The sequence below is a fragment of the Berghia stephanieae genome, chromosome 7 (assembly GCF_034508935.2).
Source record: "Berghia stephanieae isolate SIO BIC M18660-M18661 chromosome 7, UCSD_Bste_1.3, whole genome shotgun sequence".
NCBI lineage: Eukaryota > Metazoa > Mollusca > Gastropoda > Nudibranchia > Aeolidiidae > Berghia > Berghia stephanieae.
Window position 1 is genome coordinate 21,257,881 of NC_088366.1, and position 18,462 is coordinate 21,276,342.

At 39.4% G+C, this 18,462-nt stretch overlaps 1 protein-coding gene and 1 long non-coding RNA gene across 2 annotated transcripts; both read left to right on the forward strand.

Moving 5' to 3' along the window:
• Nucleotides 1-1,215: 1,215 nt before the first annotated feature.
• Nucleotides 1,216-3,984, forward strand: LOC144976490 (uncharacterized). Its single transcript, XM_078920780.1, has one exon. It carries the CDS (start codon nucleotides 1,216-1,218, stop codon nucleotides 3,982-3,984), a length of 2,769 nt encoding a protein of 922 aa, XP_078776906.1.
• A 2,156-nt stretch (nucleotides 3,985-6,140) lies between these two features.
• On the forward strand, nucleotides 6,141-7,217 carry LOC144976175 (uncharacterized). Its single transcript, XR_013646056.1, has 2 exons — nucleotides 6,141-6,242; nucleotides 6,775-7,217. It is a non-coding gene; the product is annotated as an uncharacterized LOC144976175 (long non-coding RNA).
• Nucleotides 7,218-18,462: the final 11,245 nt, after the last annotated feature.

Sequence of the window (18,462 nt, forward strand, 5' to 3'; positions counted from 1 at the left end):
TTATTCTTTCTATCTTTTCCTGTAACAATCTAATTAAACTTTATGTATAGAATTGTTATTATTGCATTGGGCGTTACTATTGTCTTGACTCACTTGTTATTAATACAATTAAGTTATAAGGGATCCTAAGGCAATTCTTGATCTCCCCTAGATTAAACCTGAGCCGTTTGTGATATAGGTTGAGTGGTGCAGCTGGTAACGAGAGCCATATCGCGCATACTAGTTCGAATCCAGACCATTGAGCTATCGGTTGGACTCGACCCCACAAAATAACACTCAACCCGCCACAAAATGGTAGGCTCGTCCGGGATTATGAATCTTTAATATAATATAATATGTGAGTCGTTAATCTAGATATAATATTTAAACACCCATTATTTACTTCTGCTACTATCTCAATTTAACAATAGCATTCTATTACATTGGGGGCTCGTAAATATATCTACCTTAAATCAAACCAATCAATAAATCATTTGATTAATTAATTACAAATATCATAGGGAAGAAACCTTATTTATTATTGAAAAGTCACTGTGGTTACATTTGAAATTGGAACATGCCCATTTTTTAAATATTTTCACTAATCTATAAGTAGTTTACTAACACTGATTTATGATTATGATTATGACAACATGTTATTTTAATTATACATAATTAGGCAACGTAATTTTAAAGCAGTTTACAAAACATAAATTGTTATTTCATTGCCACTTTTTTATGCCATTGTTGCCATAAAGTTTTGGACCTCCAGCCGAGGATACCCCCCCCCCCCTTCCGAGGATACACCCCCCCCCCCCCTTCAAAAATTAAGTTAAACAAATCTTAATTTTAAAAAAATTACAGTCACTCTAACTTCAAGATAGGTCATCTTGCAAGTTGTTGTTTACACGTGTAACGGTAAATAGTATTATCTCTCTATTGACACGAGCACGCCAAATTAAGCCCCAGGCAATAACTACTCTTTCTGAGTATTGTGTCACTGTGTGTGTCATATATTGAAATTTGGCTTAGAGAAACCTAGCACTTTTCAACAGTGTGTTGTCACTTACTTCATTATCATTCATTATCTGTGCTGCAGAATTCTTCATTCATATTTAACCCTTACTGGCAAAGTTCCATTTGTTTGCTTTCTGCCCTACTCTTTCTGGTTCAATTCCATCTATCGCATCATTCTCATTCACCTTCTGCAGTTGTTCAATCTGTAATTAATCAGCCATGGCTACTGGTGTTACAATAAGACGCGAGTTTATCCAGTTAGGAAAAGAATTGGGCCTTTCTGGTGAACAGTTATCTGCCTATGTCAATGAAAACGCAGAAAGGGAGATTACTAGACTTGAGGAGGAAGAGAAGCGTGATAGACTAGAGGAGGAGGAAAAAAGGAAACATGAACAGGCTTTGAAAGATAAAGAGATCCAACTCAGGAATAAGGAGCTAGAACTGGAATTGGAGACAGAGAGAGAACGTGCTCAGGCGGAGAGAGAGCGTGCTCAGGCAGAATTGCAGCGCACACGCCAAAAGGAAATTGAAATGTCTTTAACAAGAGACATGGCAGAAAACAGACTCTCTACCCATAGCCCCATTCCATCTAGTCAGGGTAATGGGAGCATTGATAAAGTAATGTCGTTCCCGGTAGAAACTTTCAACCCACACCTTGAAGGGATTGATCAATGGTTAACGCGATTCCAGGAGTTAGCGATCTCATATGATCTTCCGGAGGACAAATGGGCACTCAAAGCGTCTCAGCATCTCAAGGGCAAAGCCTATGATGTGTATACTCGCCTGACACAGGACAACAAAAATAACTTTCAGGAGCTAAAGTCATCCCTACTGAGACATTTTGATGTCAGCGCAGAATCCTACCGTAGAAGATTCCGAACATTAAGGAAGGACAGGCATGAAACATACCACCAGTTGGCAGATCATCTACAACTCAGCCTCCAACAATGGTTGAAACTATCTGGCAACCCAGACACCTATGACGGATTAAACCAGCTTATCATGGTGGAACAGCTGAGAGATGCAATGCCCCTGGATGTCCGTCGTTTTGTCGATGAGCAAGGCGCTCATAAACTGGACGATATAGTAACATGTGCTGACCGGTTTGCGACAGCGCAAGAAAATCACCTCACCGAAAGGAGACAACACCAGATTCGGAAACCGCCCACCTCATATGAAGAAAGAACCAAATTTCCGTCACCGCATGAAAAGAAGAATAACAATAACCAATACCAAAGAAGAAACACAACACAACACAAACAACACCTATATTGCAAGAACTGTAATATGAAGGGACATGCAACAGAGGAATGCCGTCGCGATAACAAGCGTAACGGTCATCAGAAAGGGAAACCGGTCAGTGCCAACGTAGGACGCACTTCTGACGATCACCCTCTAAAAACAAAAGAACCGTCGGATCACCCTCCAGTCGTTGACACAGTCAAAGTGAATGGGAAGGATGTGACCGTTCTCTACGACACGGGATTAGATTTTCACGCGGTCGTAGCACGCGACCTGGTTCGGCCAGACCAGTTCACGGACGAAATTATCAAGATTCAGTGCGCTACTAAAGACACCCCACCTCTGTCACTTCCGATAGCCAATATCGAAATTTCCTCTCCCTACGTAGTAGGAACTATACCTGCTGGACTTTTAGACGCCCCTACTCACCCTCTCATCCTTGGATGCAAATATGTATTTCTTGGAACGCCGAAGCACCCAGTTCACGCTTGTCCCATGCAGACAAGGGCACAGGTTCAACATGATTTACCAACTCTATTACCAAATCCAGGACCAAAAGAAATTAAAAAGGCTCAAGCCGAAGATACAACGCTAGCTCGCTGCTTCGCCAAAGTGACGGAAAAAGGCGATATACCGAGAAAAAAAGGGTTTGTAATCCAAAGTGGACTACTATATCGAGTTGCCTGTCAAGACCGCCTCCAGCTTGTCGTGCCAGCCACTCGTCGACAGATCATGGAAATGGGACACAATATTCCGTTTAGTGGACACATGGGAACAGCAGCCACATCAGATCGCATCTCAACTCACTATTATTGGCCCGGCATCACTGAAGACATTAAGCGTTTCGTCAAATCCTGTCCCATCTGCCAGCGGAAATCTGCTCGGACCTACACAGTCCCAGTGACCTTAGGCGAGATGCCAATTGTAGGCACTCCTTTTGAACGCGTTGCCACTGATATAGTCGGACCATTCCCTTTAACAAAAAAGAGAAACATGTACATACTGACCCTCGTGGACACATGCACTATGTGGGCCGAGGCGACACCGCTACCGCGCATAGACTCAAAGACAGTGGCCGACGCTTTTATAGGCATATTCTCACGACTCGGATTCCCAAAACAAATACTGACGGATAATGGGTCTCAGTTCTGTGGCAAACTTATGGAAGATGTCTATCGCCTACTCCACACTGAGCACCTGACCACCTCTGTCTATCATCCGCAGAGCAACGGACAAGTGGAACGGTTTAATGGAACACTAATTTCAATGTTAAAAAAGTTAGTGAAAGACAGGCCGGAAACATGGGATACCTTCGTCGCCCCAGCCCTCTATGCTTACCGAGAGGTTCCACATACCTCTACGGGCTTTCCTCCAGCAACCCTACTCTTCGGACGACCCATTGCAGGACCCCTTGAGGCGCTAAAAAAGCTTTGGACAGAAGATGATGTGGATGAAACGGTCAAAAATGCCTCCCAGTACGTTAATGACCTAAAAGACAGACTAACCACAAGCTGGTCAATCGCCGCTTCCACCCTCAGAGAGGCACGGAAAAAGCAGGCGAAATATTATAATAAAAAAGCAAGGGACCGCGAACTACAGGAAGGAGATAAAGCTCTGCTCTTACTTCCAAGCGGAACCCACAAGCTGCAGATCCAATGGCAAGGCCCTTATACCATCATTAAGAAGAAGTCAAGGACAAATTATGTCGTAAATGTGGATGGAAAGGAAAAAAACATACCACATTAACTTACTCAAAAAATTTGTCGACAGACCTCCCTCCTCTCACCCCATGGTCATGATGGTGGCAGAGGAAATTCCCGCCACGGAGCACTTGGCACCAGACCTACCGTTGGTCGGACAGGAGACACACGCAGATGTCGCCATCAAGCAAGAGCTGTCGGAGACGCAACGAAACGAGTTGCAAGACATTTTAATTCAACACTCAACCACTCTGACAGACAAACCAGGACGGACCAACATCGTAAATTTTGACATGACCTTAATTGACCACAAGCCTATACGATGTAAGCCCTACCCAGTCCCTATAGCAAAGGAGACAGTAATCGAGGAAGAAATTCAGGCCATGTTAAAAGCTGACATAATATCTAAATCCGATTCGCCATACAGCGCTCCTCTAGTACTGGTTCGCAAGCCTAGTGGAGAACACCGTGTCTGCGTGGACTTCCGGAAGCTCAACTCCGTCACTCAATTTCAACCTCAGCCCTTACCAAACACGGCACGAATGTTTTCTCGCCTTAGCAAAGCCAAATATTTTTCTAAGTTTGGATTTATCCCGTGGGTTCCATCAGATAGCAATTCCGGAACATCTGAGGCCATACCTTGCTTTCAGTACACATCAAGGCCACTACCACTACAATGTTATGCCATTTGGACTACATAACGCGCCAAGTATATTTTCAAAAATGATGACTGAGTTGTTGCAACCGCTTGTCAAACGTCACAACATAGTTCATTTCATGGACGATCTACTCATAGCCTCAGAGGACTGGCCACAACATTTGGAAACTCTCAATGCTCTCTTGGAACGCCTAAAGGAGACCGGGCTCACAGCACGCCCGACAAAATGTAAGTTGGGGTATCGCAACTTAGAATTTTTAGGACACGAGCTGCAACAGGGAACAGTTACGCCCGAATTGAAAAATGTGGAAAAACTTAGAAATGCACCACAACCAACCACAAAAAAAGACGTGAGGTCATTCCTTGGACTTTGTGGCTTTTATCAGTCCTACATAAAAAATTTCAACTCTCTTGCCGCGCCTCTATCGGATCTGACCCATAAATCACGGCCCGATAAATTACAATGGACCCCACAATGCGAAAACGCTTTCAACGCTCTTAAAAGGATCCTGACGTCACGACCCGTACTGCGCTTACCTGACCCCAACAAACCTTTCATTCTGAGGACAGACGCATGTAAAATTGGAATAGGCGCATCGTTACTTCAACCTGACCTCGATGACCCCACAGTCCTACACCCTGTTGCTTACGCAAGTAGAAAATTATCGCCTGCGGAACAAAGATACTCAACAGTGGAGCAGGAATGTCTTGCCCTGGTATGGGCCATACAAAAATACCAAATATACCTTTATGGACGTCACTTCACTGTTCAATGCGACAATCAGCCACTTCTATTTCTGGCCACAGCTCAACAATTAAACGCTAAACTCATGCGTTGGTCGCTAATACTACAGCAATTTTCGTTCCATGTGGAATTCATCAAAGGCACTGATAACCATGGAGCCGACTTCTTAAGTCGCCATCCGGTATCCGATGACGTCACAACAACATAACTGTACCTGCAGTACTATCTTATTGTCCCCAATTCTCAGATGATTTTAAACGAGACTTAATTTTAATCTCACAAGAGAATTTTTCAAGAGGGGGAGAATGTGACGAGCGATTTTCTTTCACTGCGTGATTTCTTTATCATTCGTCATCGTCTCGTTCAAAACCACTTCAAACCTAGTGGACGAGACATATATATTTGCCAAGGCAGATTAACACCTCAAGTAAGATAATCAAAACATGGACAGCCTTTCTCCAATAAAGCTCCAAATCTTTCTAACGGAAATTCTGGTCGTTAGGTGGGGAAACATTTCCATTGTATAACGGAACACTCACTTTCAGCTTAAGGCTTATTTACCTGTTCAAATTGTCTGCCCATTGTATTAATGCCTGCTGCTAATTACCTTTTCCAAACAAGTCGCCATCGTGCATATGCCCTGAGGTCTTGTCTCGTTCAAGAGGAGCTAATTGCAATCACTGTCCTAGTCTCTCCGGTAATTCTCCGTTATTCTTTCTTACCAAAGAATCTGGATATCATTGGATATCTAAAACAGGAAGATTCTTCTGATTGGCTATTTTCGTTTCACAAAACCAAATTCATATCTGAATCTAATCACACACACGCTAAGAAGCCCAAGAAAGAAGAGCTATCCCTCCAATTTCAAACTTTAAAAAAGTTTGTCATCCCTCGGCTGGAGGTAAAATGAATTATTGGTTAACATTCAAAGTGGAACGAGATATTACTGTGAATTCAATTTAATCTAGCATTACTATTATAGTTTGTGTATATATTTTAATTGTGCTATTCCATGGATGTTCGTAAGTTGGAATACCTTTACAAAACTATATCTATATGTATCTTATTTTATAGTTAACAGTTGTTGATGATCTATGTTATTATTTCATTTATATTCAATATGTATATTGCTTGAATGTCTGTACCCCACCGCCAATCGCCGGCCACACATCATAACCCCAATTATAATTTATAAAAAATAAAGAAAGAAATACCAGGGACACAATCCTGTTAAATTCTCATCATGTAAGATAGCTCGACTGTCAGTTGATGTGTAAAACATATACTAACTACCATTATCATGGAGTTACTGCATCTCCTTGCCTTTGTCGGCAAATAAAGGCTATTATGATGTGTCGCTCAAGGACGATTCGGTGGCGAAAGACAAACTCGATTGGTTCTAAGACCTTGTTGTTTCAACTCTTAAATTGAAGGTCCTGGCCATTTTCCTGGTCCTTTTCCGTGTCGTTGGAGCACCCAGTTGTGCCGAATCCCTGCATCCCAGTCCTTGAACAGCGGTAAACCCCTGATGTCAGCCTAACTACAACACACTGTTGTGATGTCCAGAAAACTCTGCAAAGCAGGCGCCAACCCTGGAACTAGCTGATACATTTGCCTCAGTCAAGCAAGCCGACGGGATAAAGATAAGCCAAACGGGCTTATACCATTTTCAAATGTATTTTCCACGGACACAAGTGATTAAAAACTACTAACTTAATCAATCAATCATAAATGAATCGATTAATAAAACAATAGATAAATAAATAATAAATTAGATCCACTCAATTAGAGCTATTCTTCCTGATATTAAATAAATACTTATTCTTTCTATCTTTTCCTGTAACAATCTAATTAAACTTTATGTATAGAATTGTTATTATTGCATTGGGCGTTACTATTGTCTTGACTCACTTGTTATTAATACAATTAAGTTATAAGGGATCCTAAGGCAATTCTTGATCTCCCCTAGATTAAACCTGAGCCGTTTGTGATATAGGTTGAGTGGTGCAGCTGGTAACGAGAGCCATATCGCGCATACTAGTTCGAATCCAGACCATTGAGCTATCGGTTGGACTCGACCCCACAAAAATAACACTCAACCCGCCACACACACAAACTCTGTGTAACCATAAACTTTTATAGTCTGGTTAATACAGTTTAGTGAGAACAACTCACAAACGCGGATGGCAAAAACAATAACAAAGACCTGAGCGACGTCATCTGCATACTATCTATAGGGACTAACTTAACCTTACCTTACCGGAGATCGGTCTCACTACGGAGGTTGAATGTCGTGAAACGCCATTCTTCACGCTAAAGGGCCATTACCGAGCAGTCGATGATCTTTTTTGACACTTGTTGCCTCCACAATTCCAATCCAGGACTTCCTTGATTTGCCGCGTGCCTTTCTGACAAGTTTTTGTTAAATACAAGTTTATTTCCGAGTACGACAGCTAACTGGTAAAGAGGAGATTCCCTGGGTCTTGCCCTAATTTGTGACCAATCGTCTCAAAACGGTGTTATATTGGGTGAACCTGGTGCCTAAAATTAAATTTGAAGCTTAAAGTATAAAATCTGACTAAAGATAAATGTCTACATGTGCAGCTAGTTGTCTAGTGGAATAACTGGCATTCGGATAGGAAGATCCTGGGTTCGAGACCCTCTCTGAGCGGTGCAAAGTCGAGTTGTTGAACGCATGAGCACGTTAAATGGATAATGCCCTATATAAATGCTCTGTTTTTGGGGGGTTTGGGGTTTTTTTTTTGGAGGGGCGTTCATTGAAGGGAAGGAAATTTGTCTCTTAAAGTCCAAAATATTAAAATTTTCTAATTATCTTATTTTGACTTTAAAACTCAATCCTCTTCATCTCATGGATTCAGACATTATACCAGATTGACACTGTGGGTCACATTTATACACTACCATACAGCAATGAAGAAAAACTTTAGAGATATGAGAAAAATGATTTAAGTTAATCATTTCAATGAGCCATGCATGGACCTGTATAAATCCGTGCCTAATCTGCTCAATAATTTAAATCAGCCAGTCTGAGAGGGGTAACTTAAAAACAAAGAATTTGTTATCAAAGCAGACCCAAGACTTATTCAATCTCCCACGTGGAAGAGTGCATTGAAACGAAGCACGTTTGTATACAGAGAGACCGTGTAAAATTGCAACATTTTTACCCCGTTATACGGATGGATCAAGATTATATTCCTTTAAGGAAAACAAATTAAAGTTTGAGATCTGATTGCACTTTTTTACAAAATTTTAAAAATGTATTCTTTCTTTTCTTTTCGCTTTCTTTTCTTTTTAAAATATACTCTGTAAGTTAAAGTTTAGATTCCATGTAGTGGAATACATACTGGCCTGCTCACTCAAATTGTTATGGTTTCCTAGTTACAATGGGGAAAAAAACTCTCAATTCAAAAGAAAACATTTAATATTTAACATTGTTAAATTAAACCCACATGATTGCATTCGGTTGCCAGAATTGTTAACAGTTCAATCAATGGCAGATTTAACATTGGGTAAAATATGTTCTTGTCTTAGTCTTAGTCTTCCCCTCGAATTGACAGTGAAAAATAATATTATAACTATTTTTTCGTTTCCCAATTATATACATATAACATATTTCGTGTTTACCCGAAGAAGGCCAAAGGCCGAAACGTCGTTTGTTTTGTGTTGTTCCCATATATACGAGTCACATTTACTCACTTTATCTTTCTCTCCATCTTATTGGCTCATTTAGGCACCTCTAATTTTTGGTTTTACTACCCAAATATATTGCATGTTTCAATTTCGTTACATTTTAAATCATTTGTTTTAGATAACGGGGATACCCTATAAGTCAACAATCATTAAACGGTCTTCTGTTATCAATGGAAGATTAATCGTTTTCGATTGGATATTATACGCTTCTGGAAACACATTATTTTGAGCAAAACATGCTCAAATCGAACTTAACTCACTCAATCCTAGAGAGTTTTGCTACTTTTCAAAATTGAAAAAAAAATCTATTAAAAATGAGCATGTGCATAGATATTTTTATTCAACTACCATTAACATGTAAAAATTAAGAACATTGGCTTTGATACTACGCCTATAATCTGTCTCTGAAAAATGTAATAAATAGGCATGGGGTAAAAGTAACCCTGGGTATACTAGAGACAGATAAAGTCGGTATTTGGGTTGATTGAGTTAATTATTCAATAGATGTATTGAAACAAGTCATTCAAGTTTTTATTTGGCAAATGTATTCAAAATCAGATGCAATGATTAAACATTGTGAATGCAGCTCATTCATCCAAACAATACCCAAAAAAAAGAAACAACAATTCGGCCCTTGACCTTCCTACTCAGGGGACAGACAGAACACGTAGAAAATCAGTTGATTGTATAGATAGTATGAGCTTGTCTAAGAAGCTCACAACATTGCCATCCGGAAGTATAACGGACCAACGCACAATACTATGTGTATCCGTAAATGTTTATAGTCTGGTTAATATAGTTTAGTGATCTCTCTCTCTCTCTCTCTCTCTCTCTCTCTCTCTCTCTCTCTTTCTTTCTCTCTCTCTCTCTCTCTCTCTCTCTCTCTCTCTCTCTCTCTCTCTCTCTCTCTCTCTCTCTTAACTTTCTGTGTTTTGTCTGTTTCCCGAGGCCGATGTTTTCTTCACATTTTGTTTGGCCCACTTTGAAACTTTTAGTTCTTAGAAGTTTGCCTTTTTTTCCGGTTTTATCACTGAAAAGGTGCACATCTTTGTAAAAAAGCAGAGAAACGTCTAATCTTCATGGGTCAAAGGCGACGTGTGCATATTTATATCCAATTATTTGTGCACGTCGGCCAAAGCCAAAGTGTACTCTTTTGCAGTTCTGATAACCCAAATTATTATGGGCTCATAGTTGTAATGAAAATACTCTCAAACAAACTTTCAAATATCCATTACCACAATGTTAAATTATATATATATATATATATATATATATATATATATATATATATATATATATATATATATATATATATATACATACATATATATATATATATATATATATATATTATATATATATATGTGTGTGTGTGTGTGAGTGTGTATCTGTGTGTGTGTTTATCTATCTCTCTATCAATTTATCAATCTATCTATCTACCCATCTAACTATCTAGCTATCTATATGTTTTTCAATCAGTCTCTCTTGTTAGATAGAATGCGCTTGGCCAAGGAGTTCACAACATTGCCATCCGGAAGTATAACGGACCAACACATAAACTCTGTGTAACCATGAACTTCTATAGTCTGGTTAATACAGTTTAGTGAGAACAACTCACAAACGCGGATGGCAAAAACAATAACAAAGGCCTGAGTGACGTCATCTGCATACTATCTATAGGTGAAAGAGGAGAATAAGTGGGTATGTATGTGTGTGTGTGTGTGTGTGTTTGTGTGCGTGTTTATGTGTTAGAGAGAGAATGTGTGTATGTGTTTAAATGGTAATCATCATCATCATCCTGTAACAAAGATCAATGATAGACAACAGCAGTGAAGGTGAATTGGTAGACAAACACAGATAATTCCTTCCATATTTCTTCCCCTTCCTCTCTCTCTCTCTCCCTCTTTATCTCTCTCTCTCTCTCTCTCTCTCTCTCTCTCTCTCTCTCTTTCTTTCTCTTTCTCTCACCTCTCTTTATCTCTTTATCTCTCTCTTTCTCCCTCTATCTCTCTCTCTCTCTGTCTCTCTCTCTTCTCTTTATCTCATTATCTCTCTCTCTCTCTCTCTCTCTCTCGCTTTCTCTCTCTCTCGCTCTCTCTCTCTCTCTCTCTCTCTCTCTCTTTCTCTTTCTTACCCTCTCTCCATACTGGTCACCTGTTTGCTATAGATTCTATAAGTGTACTTGATTCATTATGTCATACCTGCTTTTAAAGTTGATATATAAGCGGAAGAATAGATTCTTTGTGTAATTTGTTATCATGATGATAATAATAATAAATAATAATAATAATATATAATAATAATAATAATAATAATAATAATAATAATAATAATAATAATAATAATAATAATAATAATAATAATAATAATAATAATAATAAAGAAAGTTGAGCATTTATATAGCGCAATATCTACTAAAACACCCTAAACACGCTTACAAAAAGGGGTCGAAGTCAACATCAACATTTAACATGTAGGACAAACCATGACCTGCAAGCCGATATTTCAACATATTTTTTTTATTCAAAGACAACGCTGTTAAAGGCTAAGTACTCATTTTATTAATGTGTGCGGAGAGAGAATGTTAAGTGTTGCTGTTGGCCAGGGACCTCTTGTAAAACGCTTTGAGCACGATTAGTGGATATTGCTCTATATAAAAAAAAGCCAAAAACGCTCAATGTTATAAAGAGGACATGAATAGAGTTTCTTAGGGACTGTTAAGGGCCAATAGGCCCATGGAGCCGAAGTTTATCCCGGCACCTACAGCATGAAACTGATGATGCAAATTGCTTGCTACCCTTTAGATATGACGCTAATCTATCGCAAAGTACTTTTGGTCAGATCTAAAAAACTCAGCTACTCACTCAGGGGGAGAAGGGGGGGGGGGGGGGATGAGTTGATTTTCAGAAAAAAATATATTTTGAATGGAAAAATAATTAGTCAAAGCTTCATTCATTCATGGGCGCTTAAATGACTTTAATAGTGTTTTAAGCGCCGTTAAAAACCTAAAAACAAACAAACAAAGCTTCATTCTGCGACAACCATCCAGTTTTTGGAATGAGTGAGTGAGGGAGTGAGTGTGTGTGGTATTTTGTTGTAGCAACGACCTTGTAAACCTGGTTCTAATTCTAGGATCGCTCATTGAAATCAAAATAAACATACCAAGCTACAAAGCTCTATTGTGTATCTGGAAGACTCGTTAGAAACGAGCTTTGATGAGCTTTTTACGTTTCCTCCTCTCACTCATAGCAAACTATGGAGAGCATTGCCTTCACTTTTACACGTTGTCTGCTTTTGAGCAGTTTGAATTTTTTACTTTGCCCCATCGTCTCAAAACGGTTTTATGTAGAAGAGACTTTAGATGTTACAAATTGAATTGATAGATGCTGTGCGCTTGGCTAAGAAACTAACAACATTGCTATCCAGGAATATAACGGTTTAGTGAGAATTACTCATGAAAATAGATTGCAAAAAAAACAATAACAAAGACCCGAGTGACGTCAACTTCGTTCTATCTATAGTCAAAACAATATACCTGTCGTACTCTGTAAAATCCCATATTTTAAAATTTAGCCAGAAAATTCGTCCTCCGCGAAGTCCCAGGTTGGATAGTTGGTTTTTTTTTTAGAGAGTAGAGGCAGAAACTTATTTCACTGCAAAGCTCCACTGTGTATCTGGTACAGATAGTATGCAGATGACGTCACTCAGGCCTTTGTTATTGTTTTTGCCATCCGCGTTTGTGAGTTGTTCTCACTAAACTGTATTAACCAGACTATAAAAGTTCATGGTTACACAGAGTTTGTGTGTTGGTCCGTTATACTTCCGGATGGCAATGTTGTGAACTCCTTGGCCAAGCGCATTCTATCTATAGATAGTTCGAAGATGACGTCACTCAGGCCTTTGTTATTGTTTTTGCCATCCGCGTTTGTGAGTTGTTCTCACTAAACTGTATTAACCAGACTATAAAAGTTCATGGTTACACAGAGTTTGTGTGTTGGTCCGTTATACTTCCGGATGGCAATGTTGTGAACTCCTTGGCCAAGCGCATTCTATCTATAAAAGCTCAACTCTTCTGTATCTGGTAGAATCATCCCTGTCGAGAGGTGATGAGCTTGTTATGTTTACGTTTTCTCCTGATCATCTTGTCTGTATGCGAGCAGCAGGGTTTGTCTTCTGTGTCTAGCTAGATATTGTAATCGGGAAGTCTCGGATTGTTATGCAGGCTATTAATAGGGTTGATCTATAGATAGAATGCGCTTGGCCAAGGAGTTCACAACATTGCCATCCGGAAGTATAACGGACCAACACACAAACTCTGTGTAACCATGAACTTTTATAGTCTGGTTAATACAGTTTAGTGAGAACAACTCACAAACGCGGATGGCAAAAACAATAACAAAGGCCTGAGTGACGTCATCTGCATACTATCTATAGATAGTTCGAAGATGACGTCACTTAGGTCTTTGTTATTGTTTTTTGCCATCCGCTTTTATGAGTAATGCTCACTGAACTGTATTAACCAGACTATAAACGTTCATGGATACACACAGTTTTGTGTATTGGTCATTTATACTTCCGGATGGCAATGTTATGAGCTTCTTAGCCAAGCGCATACTATCTATTGATAGAACGAAGTTGACGTCACTCAGGTTTTTGTTATTGTTTTTTTTTCCATCCACGTTTATGAGTAATTCTTACTTAAGTGTATTATCCAGACTACAAAAGTTCATGGTTACACAGTCTTGTGTGTTGGTCCGTTACACTTCCGGATGGCAATACTGTGAGATTCTTAGACAAGCGCATACTATATATAGATACAACGAAGATGACATTAGTCAGGTTTTTTGTTGTTTTTTGTTTGTTTTTTGTTTGTTTTTTGTTTTCTTCGTTTGCCATCCACGTTTATGAGTACTTCTCACTAAACTGGATCAACCAGACTATAAACGTTCCAAGGTTACATATAGTTTTGTGCGTTGGTCCGTTATACTTCCGGATTGCAATGATATGAGTTTCTAGTAAGCCAAGCGCATACTATCTACAGATAGTAAAATACCCACTGTTCTGCAACTTGATGAATAAAACCAATACAGAAATAAATATTAAACGTATAGATAGTTCGAAGATGACGCCACTATGGTCTTTGTTATTGCTTTTTGCCATCCGCATTTATGAGTAATTCTCACTAAATTGTATTAACCAGACTATAGGTAAAACGAAGATGACGTCCCTCAAGCCTTTGTTATTTTCGCCATCCGCGTTTGTGAGTTGTTCTCACTAAACTGTATTAACCAGACTATCATCATCATCATCATCATCATCATCACCATCATCATCATCATCATCATCATTATCATCATCATCATTATCATCAACAACAACAAACAGCAACAGCAACCTTCTCTTGTTCATTGTTACATACCAGTAATGCAAGTCCGTTCCCACCACCGTGACGTACGTACGTTCGTTCCATCCCGAAAACCCTGCCAACCAGTTAGTAGTCAGTGACAAGTCTCTGCTGCCGACAGGTTCCATCCAACACATACACACTCTCTTGTTATCTCCTAGAAGATATGAAGTGAATAGAAAAGTGCCAGAAGACAATAGAGAATAAAAAATTTTTCGCGGCGGTGGTGGGGTTTGAACCTGCGACCTTATTGGTACGACAACTCCGCCTGGCAGGTGAGAGCGTGGCTCTACCGTGTGAGCTATCCACGAACACAAAAATATTCGTTTCAAACTCAAAGTCATTACTAGATCCCTCTCTCACCCACTTCTTGAGACCGCCGATTCGTTCGTACACCACCATCGCGAATAATTTTGACCAGCAGTTAAGCTTAATAGCCAATATTCTCAACACAAACATATAACATAGAAACGATTGAGACATTGAGTATGCTCCGGTGTATGGGGTGAATTTTTAATTCAGAAAAGTGAGTGGAGCAGGCACTTATGTTGGTAACAACAAGATATGAAGTGAATAGAAAAGTGCCAGAAGACAATAGAGAATAAAAATTTTTTTTGTGTTCGTGGATAGCTCACACGGTAGAGCCACGCTCTCACCTGCCAGGCGGAGTTGTCGTACCAATAAGGTCGCAGGTTCAAACCCCACCACCGCCGCGAAAAATTTTTTATTCTCTATTGTCTTCTGGCACTTTTCTATTCGCTTTGTTATCTCCTCCATCCCGCGCCATTTCGAATGATCTGGTCACGCCCACCTCTCCATATCTCACTCCTGGCAGACACCTTGACATTACAAACATCGTCTTCCCGACATTCCATCTGGTTTTATTTGGGTCACAGACTCAGTATTGGGGGAGATGGGAAGGCTAGGGAATTAGGTCACACTGGCGTTCCTCAACAAATTAACCGCCGGCCGTACTCTGGAAAAAAATGTTTAAAAAAAAAGTGTCCAGAAAACTCGTCCTTCAAATATCGATCGACTTAAATGACCCTCATCTTGGAAAAATAACTCTCAAACATGGGACTTCGCGAGTTTGAGGTTTTGACAAGATGAGTCATTTAAGTCGATCGATATTTGAAGGAAAGGGTTCTCTGGCCAAATTTTTAAATACGCGTTTTTCCAAAGTAAGGCGGTTAACTGGATTATTTCCAACCCGAGATTGAATTTCTTGGAAATCATAACATTATGTCGCTTTCGTCTATCTAGATTACTGATCTGCCCATACTCTGGACAAACCCATAAATTAAAATTTGGCCAGAAAACTCGTCCTTCAAAGCGAAGTCCCAGGTTTGAGAGTTTGTTTGTTGTTTTTTTTTTTTGGGGGGGGGGTTGTTTTTGTTTTGTTTTTTTGCCAAGATGAGGATCATTTAAATCGATCGTTATTTCAAGGACGAGTTTTCTGACCAAAATTAAAAATATGGGTTTGTCCAGAGTACGGCATATCAATGGTCCGCTGTCTCTCCGAATGCTGGCCTGTTCCACACAGTGTATCAGTTGTATCAACCGCACAAGAGATATATTATAATTGAATACTTTTCATTTTAGGTATTTATTATCTGGATGAACAATGTTTTATGTTGCTTATATATTCCAGTTTAAACTTTAGTCGTGTGGGTTTTGAGCACCGTTTTTCTATTGACATATTTATTTCTCGTTTGTATTTAGATAGTATTTATTATCTATTCATTTATTTATTTATTTATTTATTTATTTATTTATTTATTTATTTATTTATTTATTTATTTTGAACGACTGCATTTTATTTTGAAGGTTTATATAAATTAAAACAATAAGAAATAAAAGCAATCAATGATCTCTCCCTTCTCCTTTCCCCTCGTCACCTCAGGGGGTCAAGTTTAATGACATGGGATTTGCTTCGTAATATACCAAATTATTCCTTTTGCGGATATGTGGTCTAGTGGTATGACACTCGCTTTCGGATTGGAAGGTCTTGGGTTCGAGCCTCGCTCGTGCATAGTTGAGTCCTTGGAGAAGGTTCTTTACTCACATTCTCTCACCGTACTCAGGTGTAAAATGAGTACCTGGCAGTTAACAGCACGCTTTAAGCGCTTTCCATGTTTTACCCCACCCCATCTTGATGGTGAAACAACATGCGTTGAATCAATTCTACCGACGAAAGATGCAGTCTGTTAGGTAACAATATAATTAATTCGAGCCCAATTTTATCCTACCATTATTACGAGATAGTACTTTAGAACATTATGCTAAAGGCACTTTCATTATCTTTTTTCCTTCTGATAATGCATTGAATGCATGCATTGAATACATTAACAACACAAAAAGATGCCAAAAGGTTCCAAAAGTTGCCAAAATGTGCCAAAAGGTGCAAAAAGGTGGTGTTCTTTTGAAAAAAAAATACCTACTTAAAAGACACATCAATCAAGGAATTTACCCAATGGAAACCGTACGGTGCTCTTATTGGCTAACCAACCAGCGGCCTCGATGAGAAAAATATCCGCCATTTTGATGTTGGCTGGGAATCGCGTTACTATAGTAAACAAGCGCTGATCGGCCGTTCATGAAAACAAGTTGCTGCTCGCTCGTTTAACTCAAAATTATTCAAAACGATCTCTCTAAAATGATATAAATGTGACTTCTTAAGGTTTTCTTCACGGTCAAAACCACACAACATTCTATTAATGATTACGTCCGAGGCAAAAAGGAATATTGACAGGTCGACCGAGAGTTGAACTCGTGAGACGACAAACATCAATGCGAAGTGTAACGAGAGTCAAGCTATTGTTTGTCTTGTCCTATTCTATATAGAGAAAAGGATAAATAGTATAGCCTCGTGTGTGAGTGGTTGCGTGTCATAGTCTTGTTTTTAAATTGTTTCTGTTGTTTATGTGTGTAGTGATGACTCTCTCACACTCAATTTCAATGCCGAAAGAGGAATTCCCGCACACAAGAAAGGGGAATTGGGGTGGTATTTGGCATACATATTGTATAGTATCTAGTTCTAAATAATTAACTGATTAGAATTATATTATGATATATAAACACAATGCCAAATACAATTCCGAAGTTTCCTTATTTCAAATGCAGTAAAGCTCCAAAACCTAATGGTAGTGATTGTAGTACTGAGTGTTAGTGAGGTGATGTGGTGTTGGTGGTGGTTGTAGTTGTAGTAGTAATAGTGATGATGATGTGGTGGTGGTGATGATTGTAGTTGTAGTAGTAGTGGTAGTGATGATGATGTGGTGGTGGTTGTAGTAGTAGTGGTAATGGTAATGATATGGTGGTGGTGGTGGTTGTAGTAGTAGTGGTCGTGATGATGATGTGGTGGTGGTGTTTGTAGTAGTAGTGGTAATGATGCGGCTATGTGGTCTAGTAGTATGACACTCGCTTCCGGATCGGAAGGTCCTGGGTTCGAGCCTCGCGCTCGGCGCATAGTTGAGTCCTTGGAAAAGGCTCTTTACTCACATTCTCTCACCGTACTCAGGTGTTAAATGAGTACCTGGCCGTTAACAGAGTTGTCTTTGTCCGAAAAATTGTAATATCGCCTAACAGGCGTCATGTCCCGTCCTACATGTTAAATGTTGACCAGGGACTCCTTGTAGAGCGCTTTGAGCACATTTAGTAGATATTGCACTATATAAAGCTCAATTTAAAAAAATATATTTCAGTGATGATGATAAGGTGGTGGTGGTTGCAGTAGTAGTAGTAGTGGTAGTGATGATAATGTGGTGGTGGTTGTAGTTGTAGTAGTAGTGATAGTGATGATGATGTGGTGGTGGTTGTAGTAGTAGTGGTAGTGATGATGATGTGGTTGTGGTGGTTGTAGTAGTAGTTGTAATGGTGATGATATGGTGGTAGTGGTGGTTGCAGTAGTAGTGGTAATGGTAATGATATGGTGGTAGTGGTGGTTGTAGTAGTAGTGGTAATGGTAATGATATGGTGGTGGTTGTAGTCGTAGTGGTCGTGATGA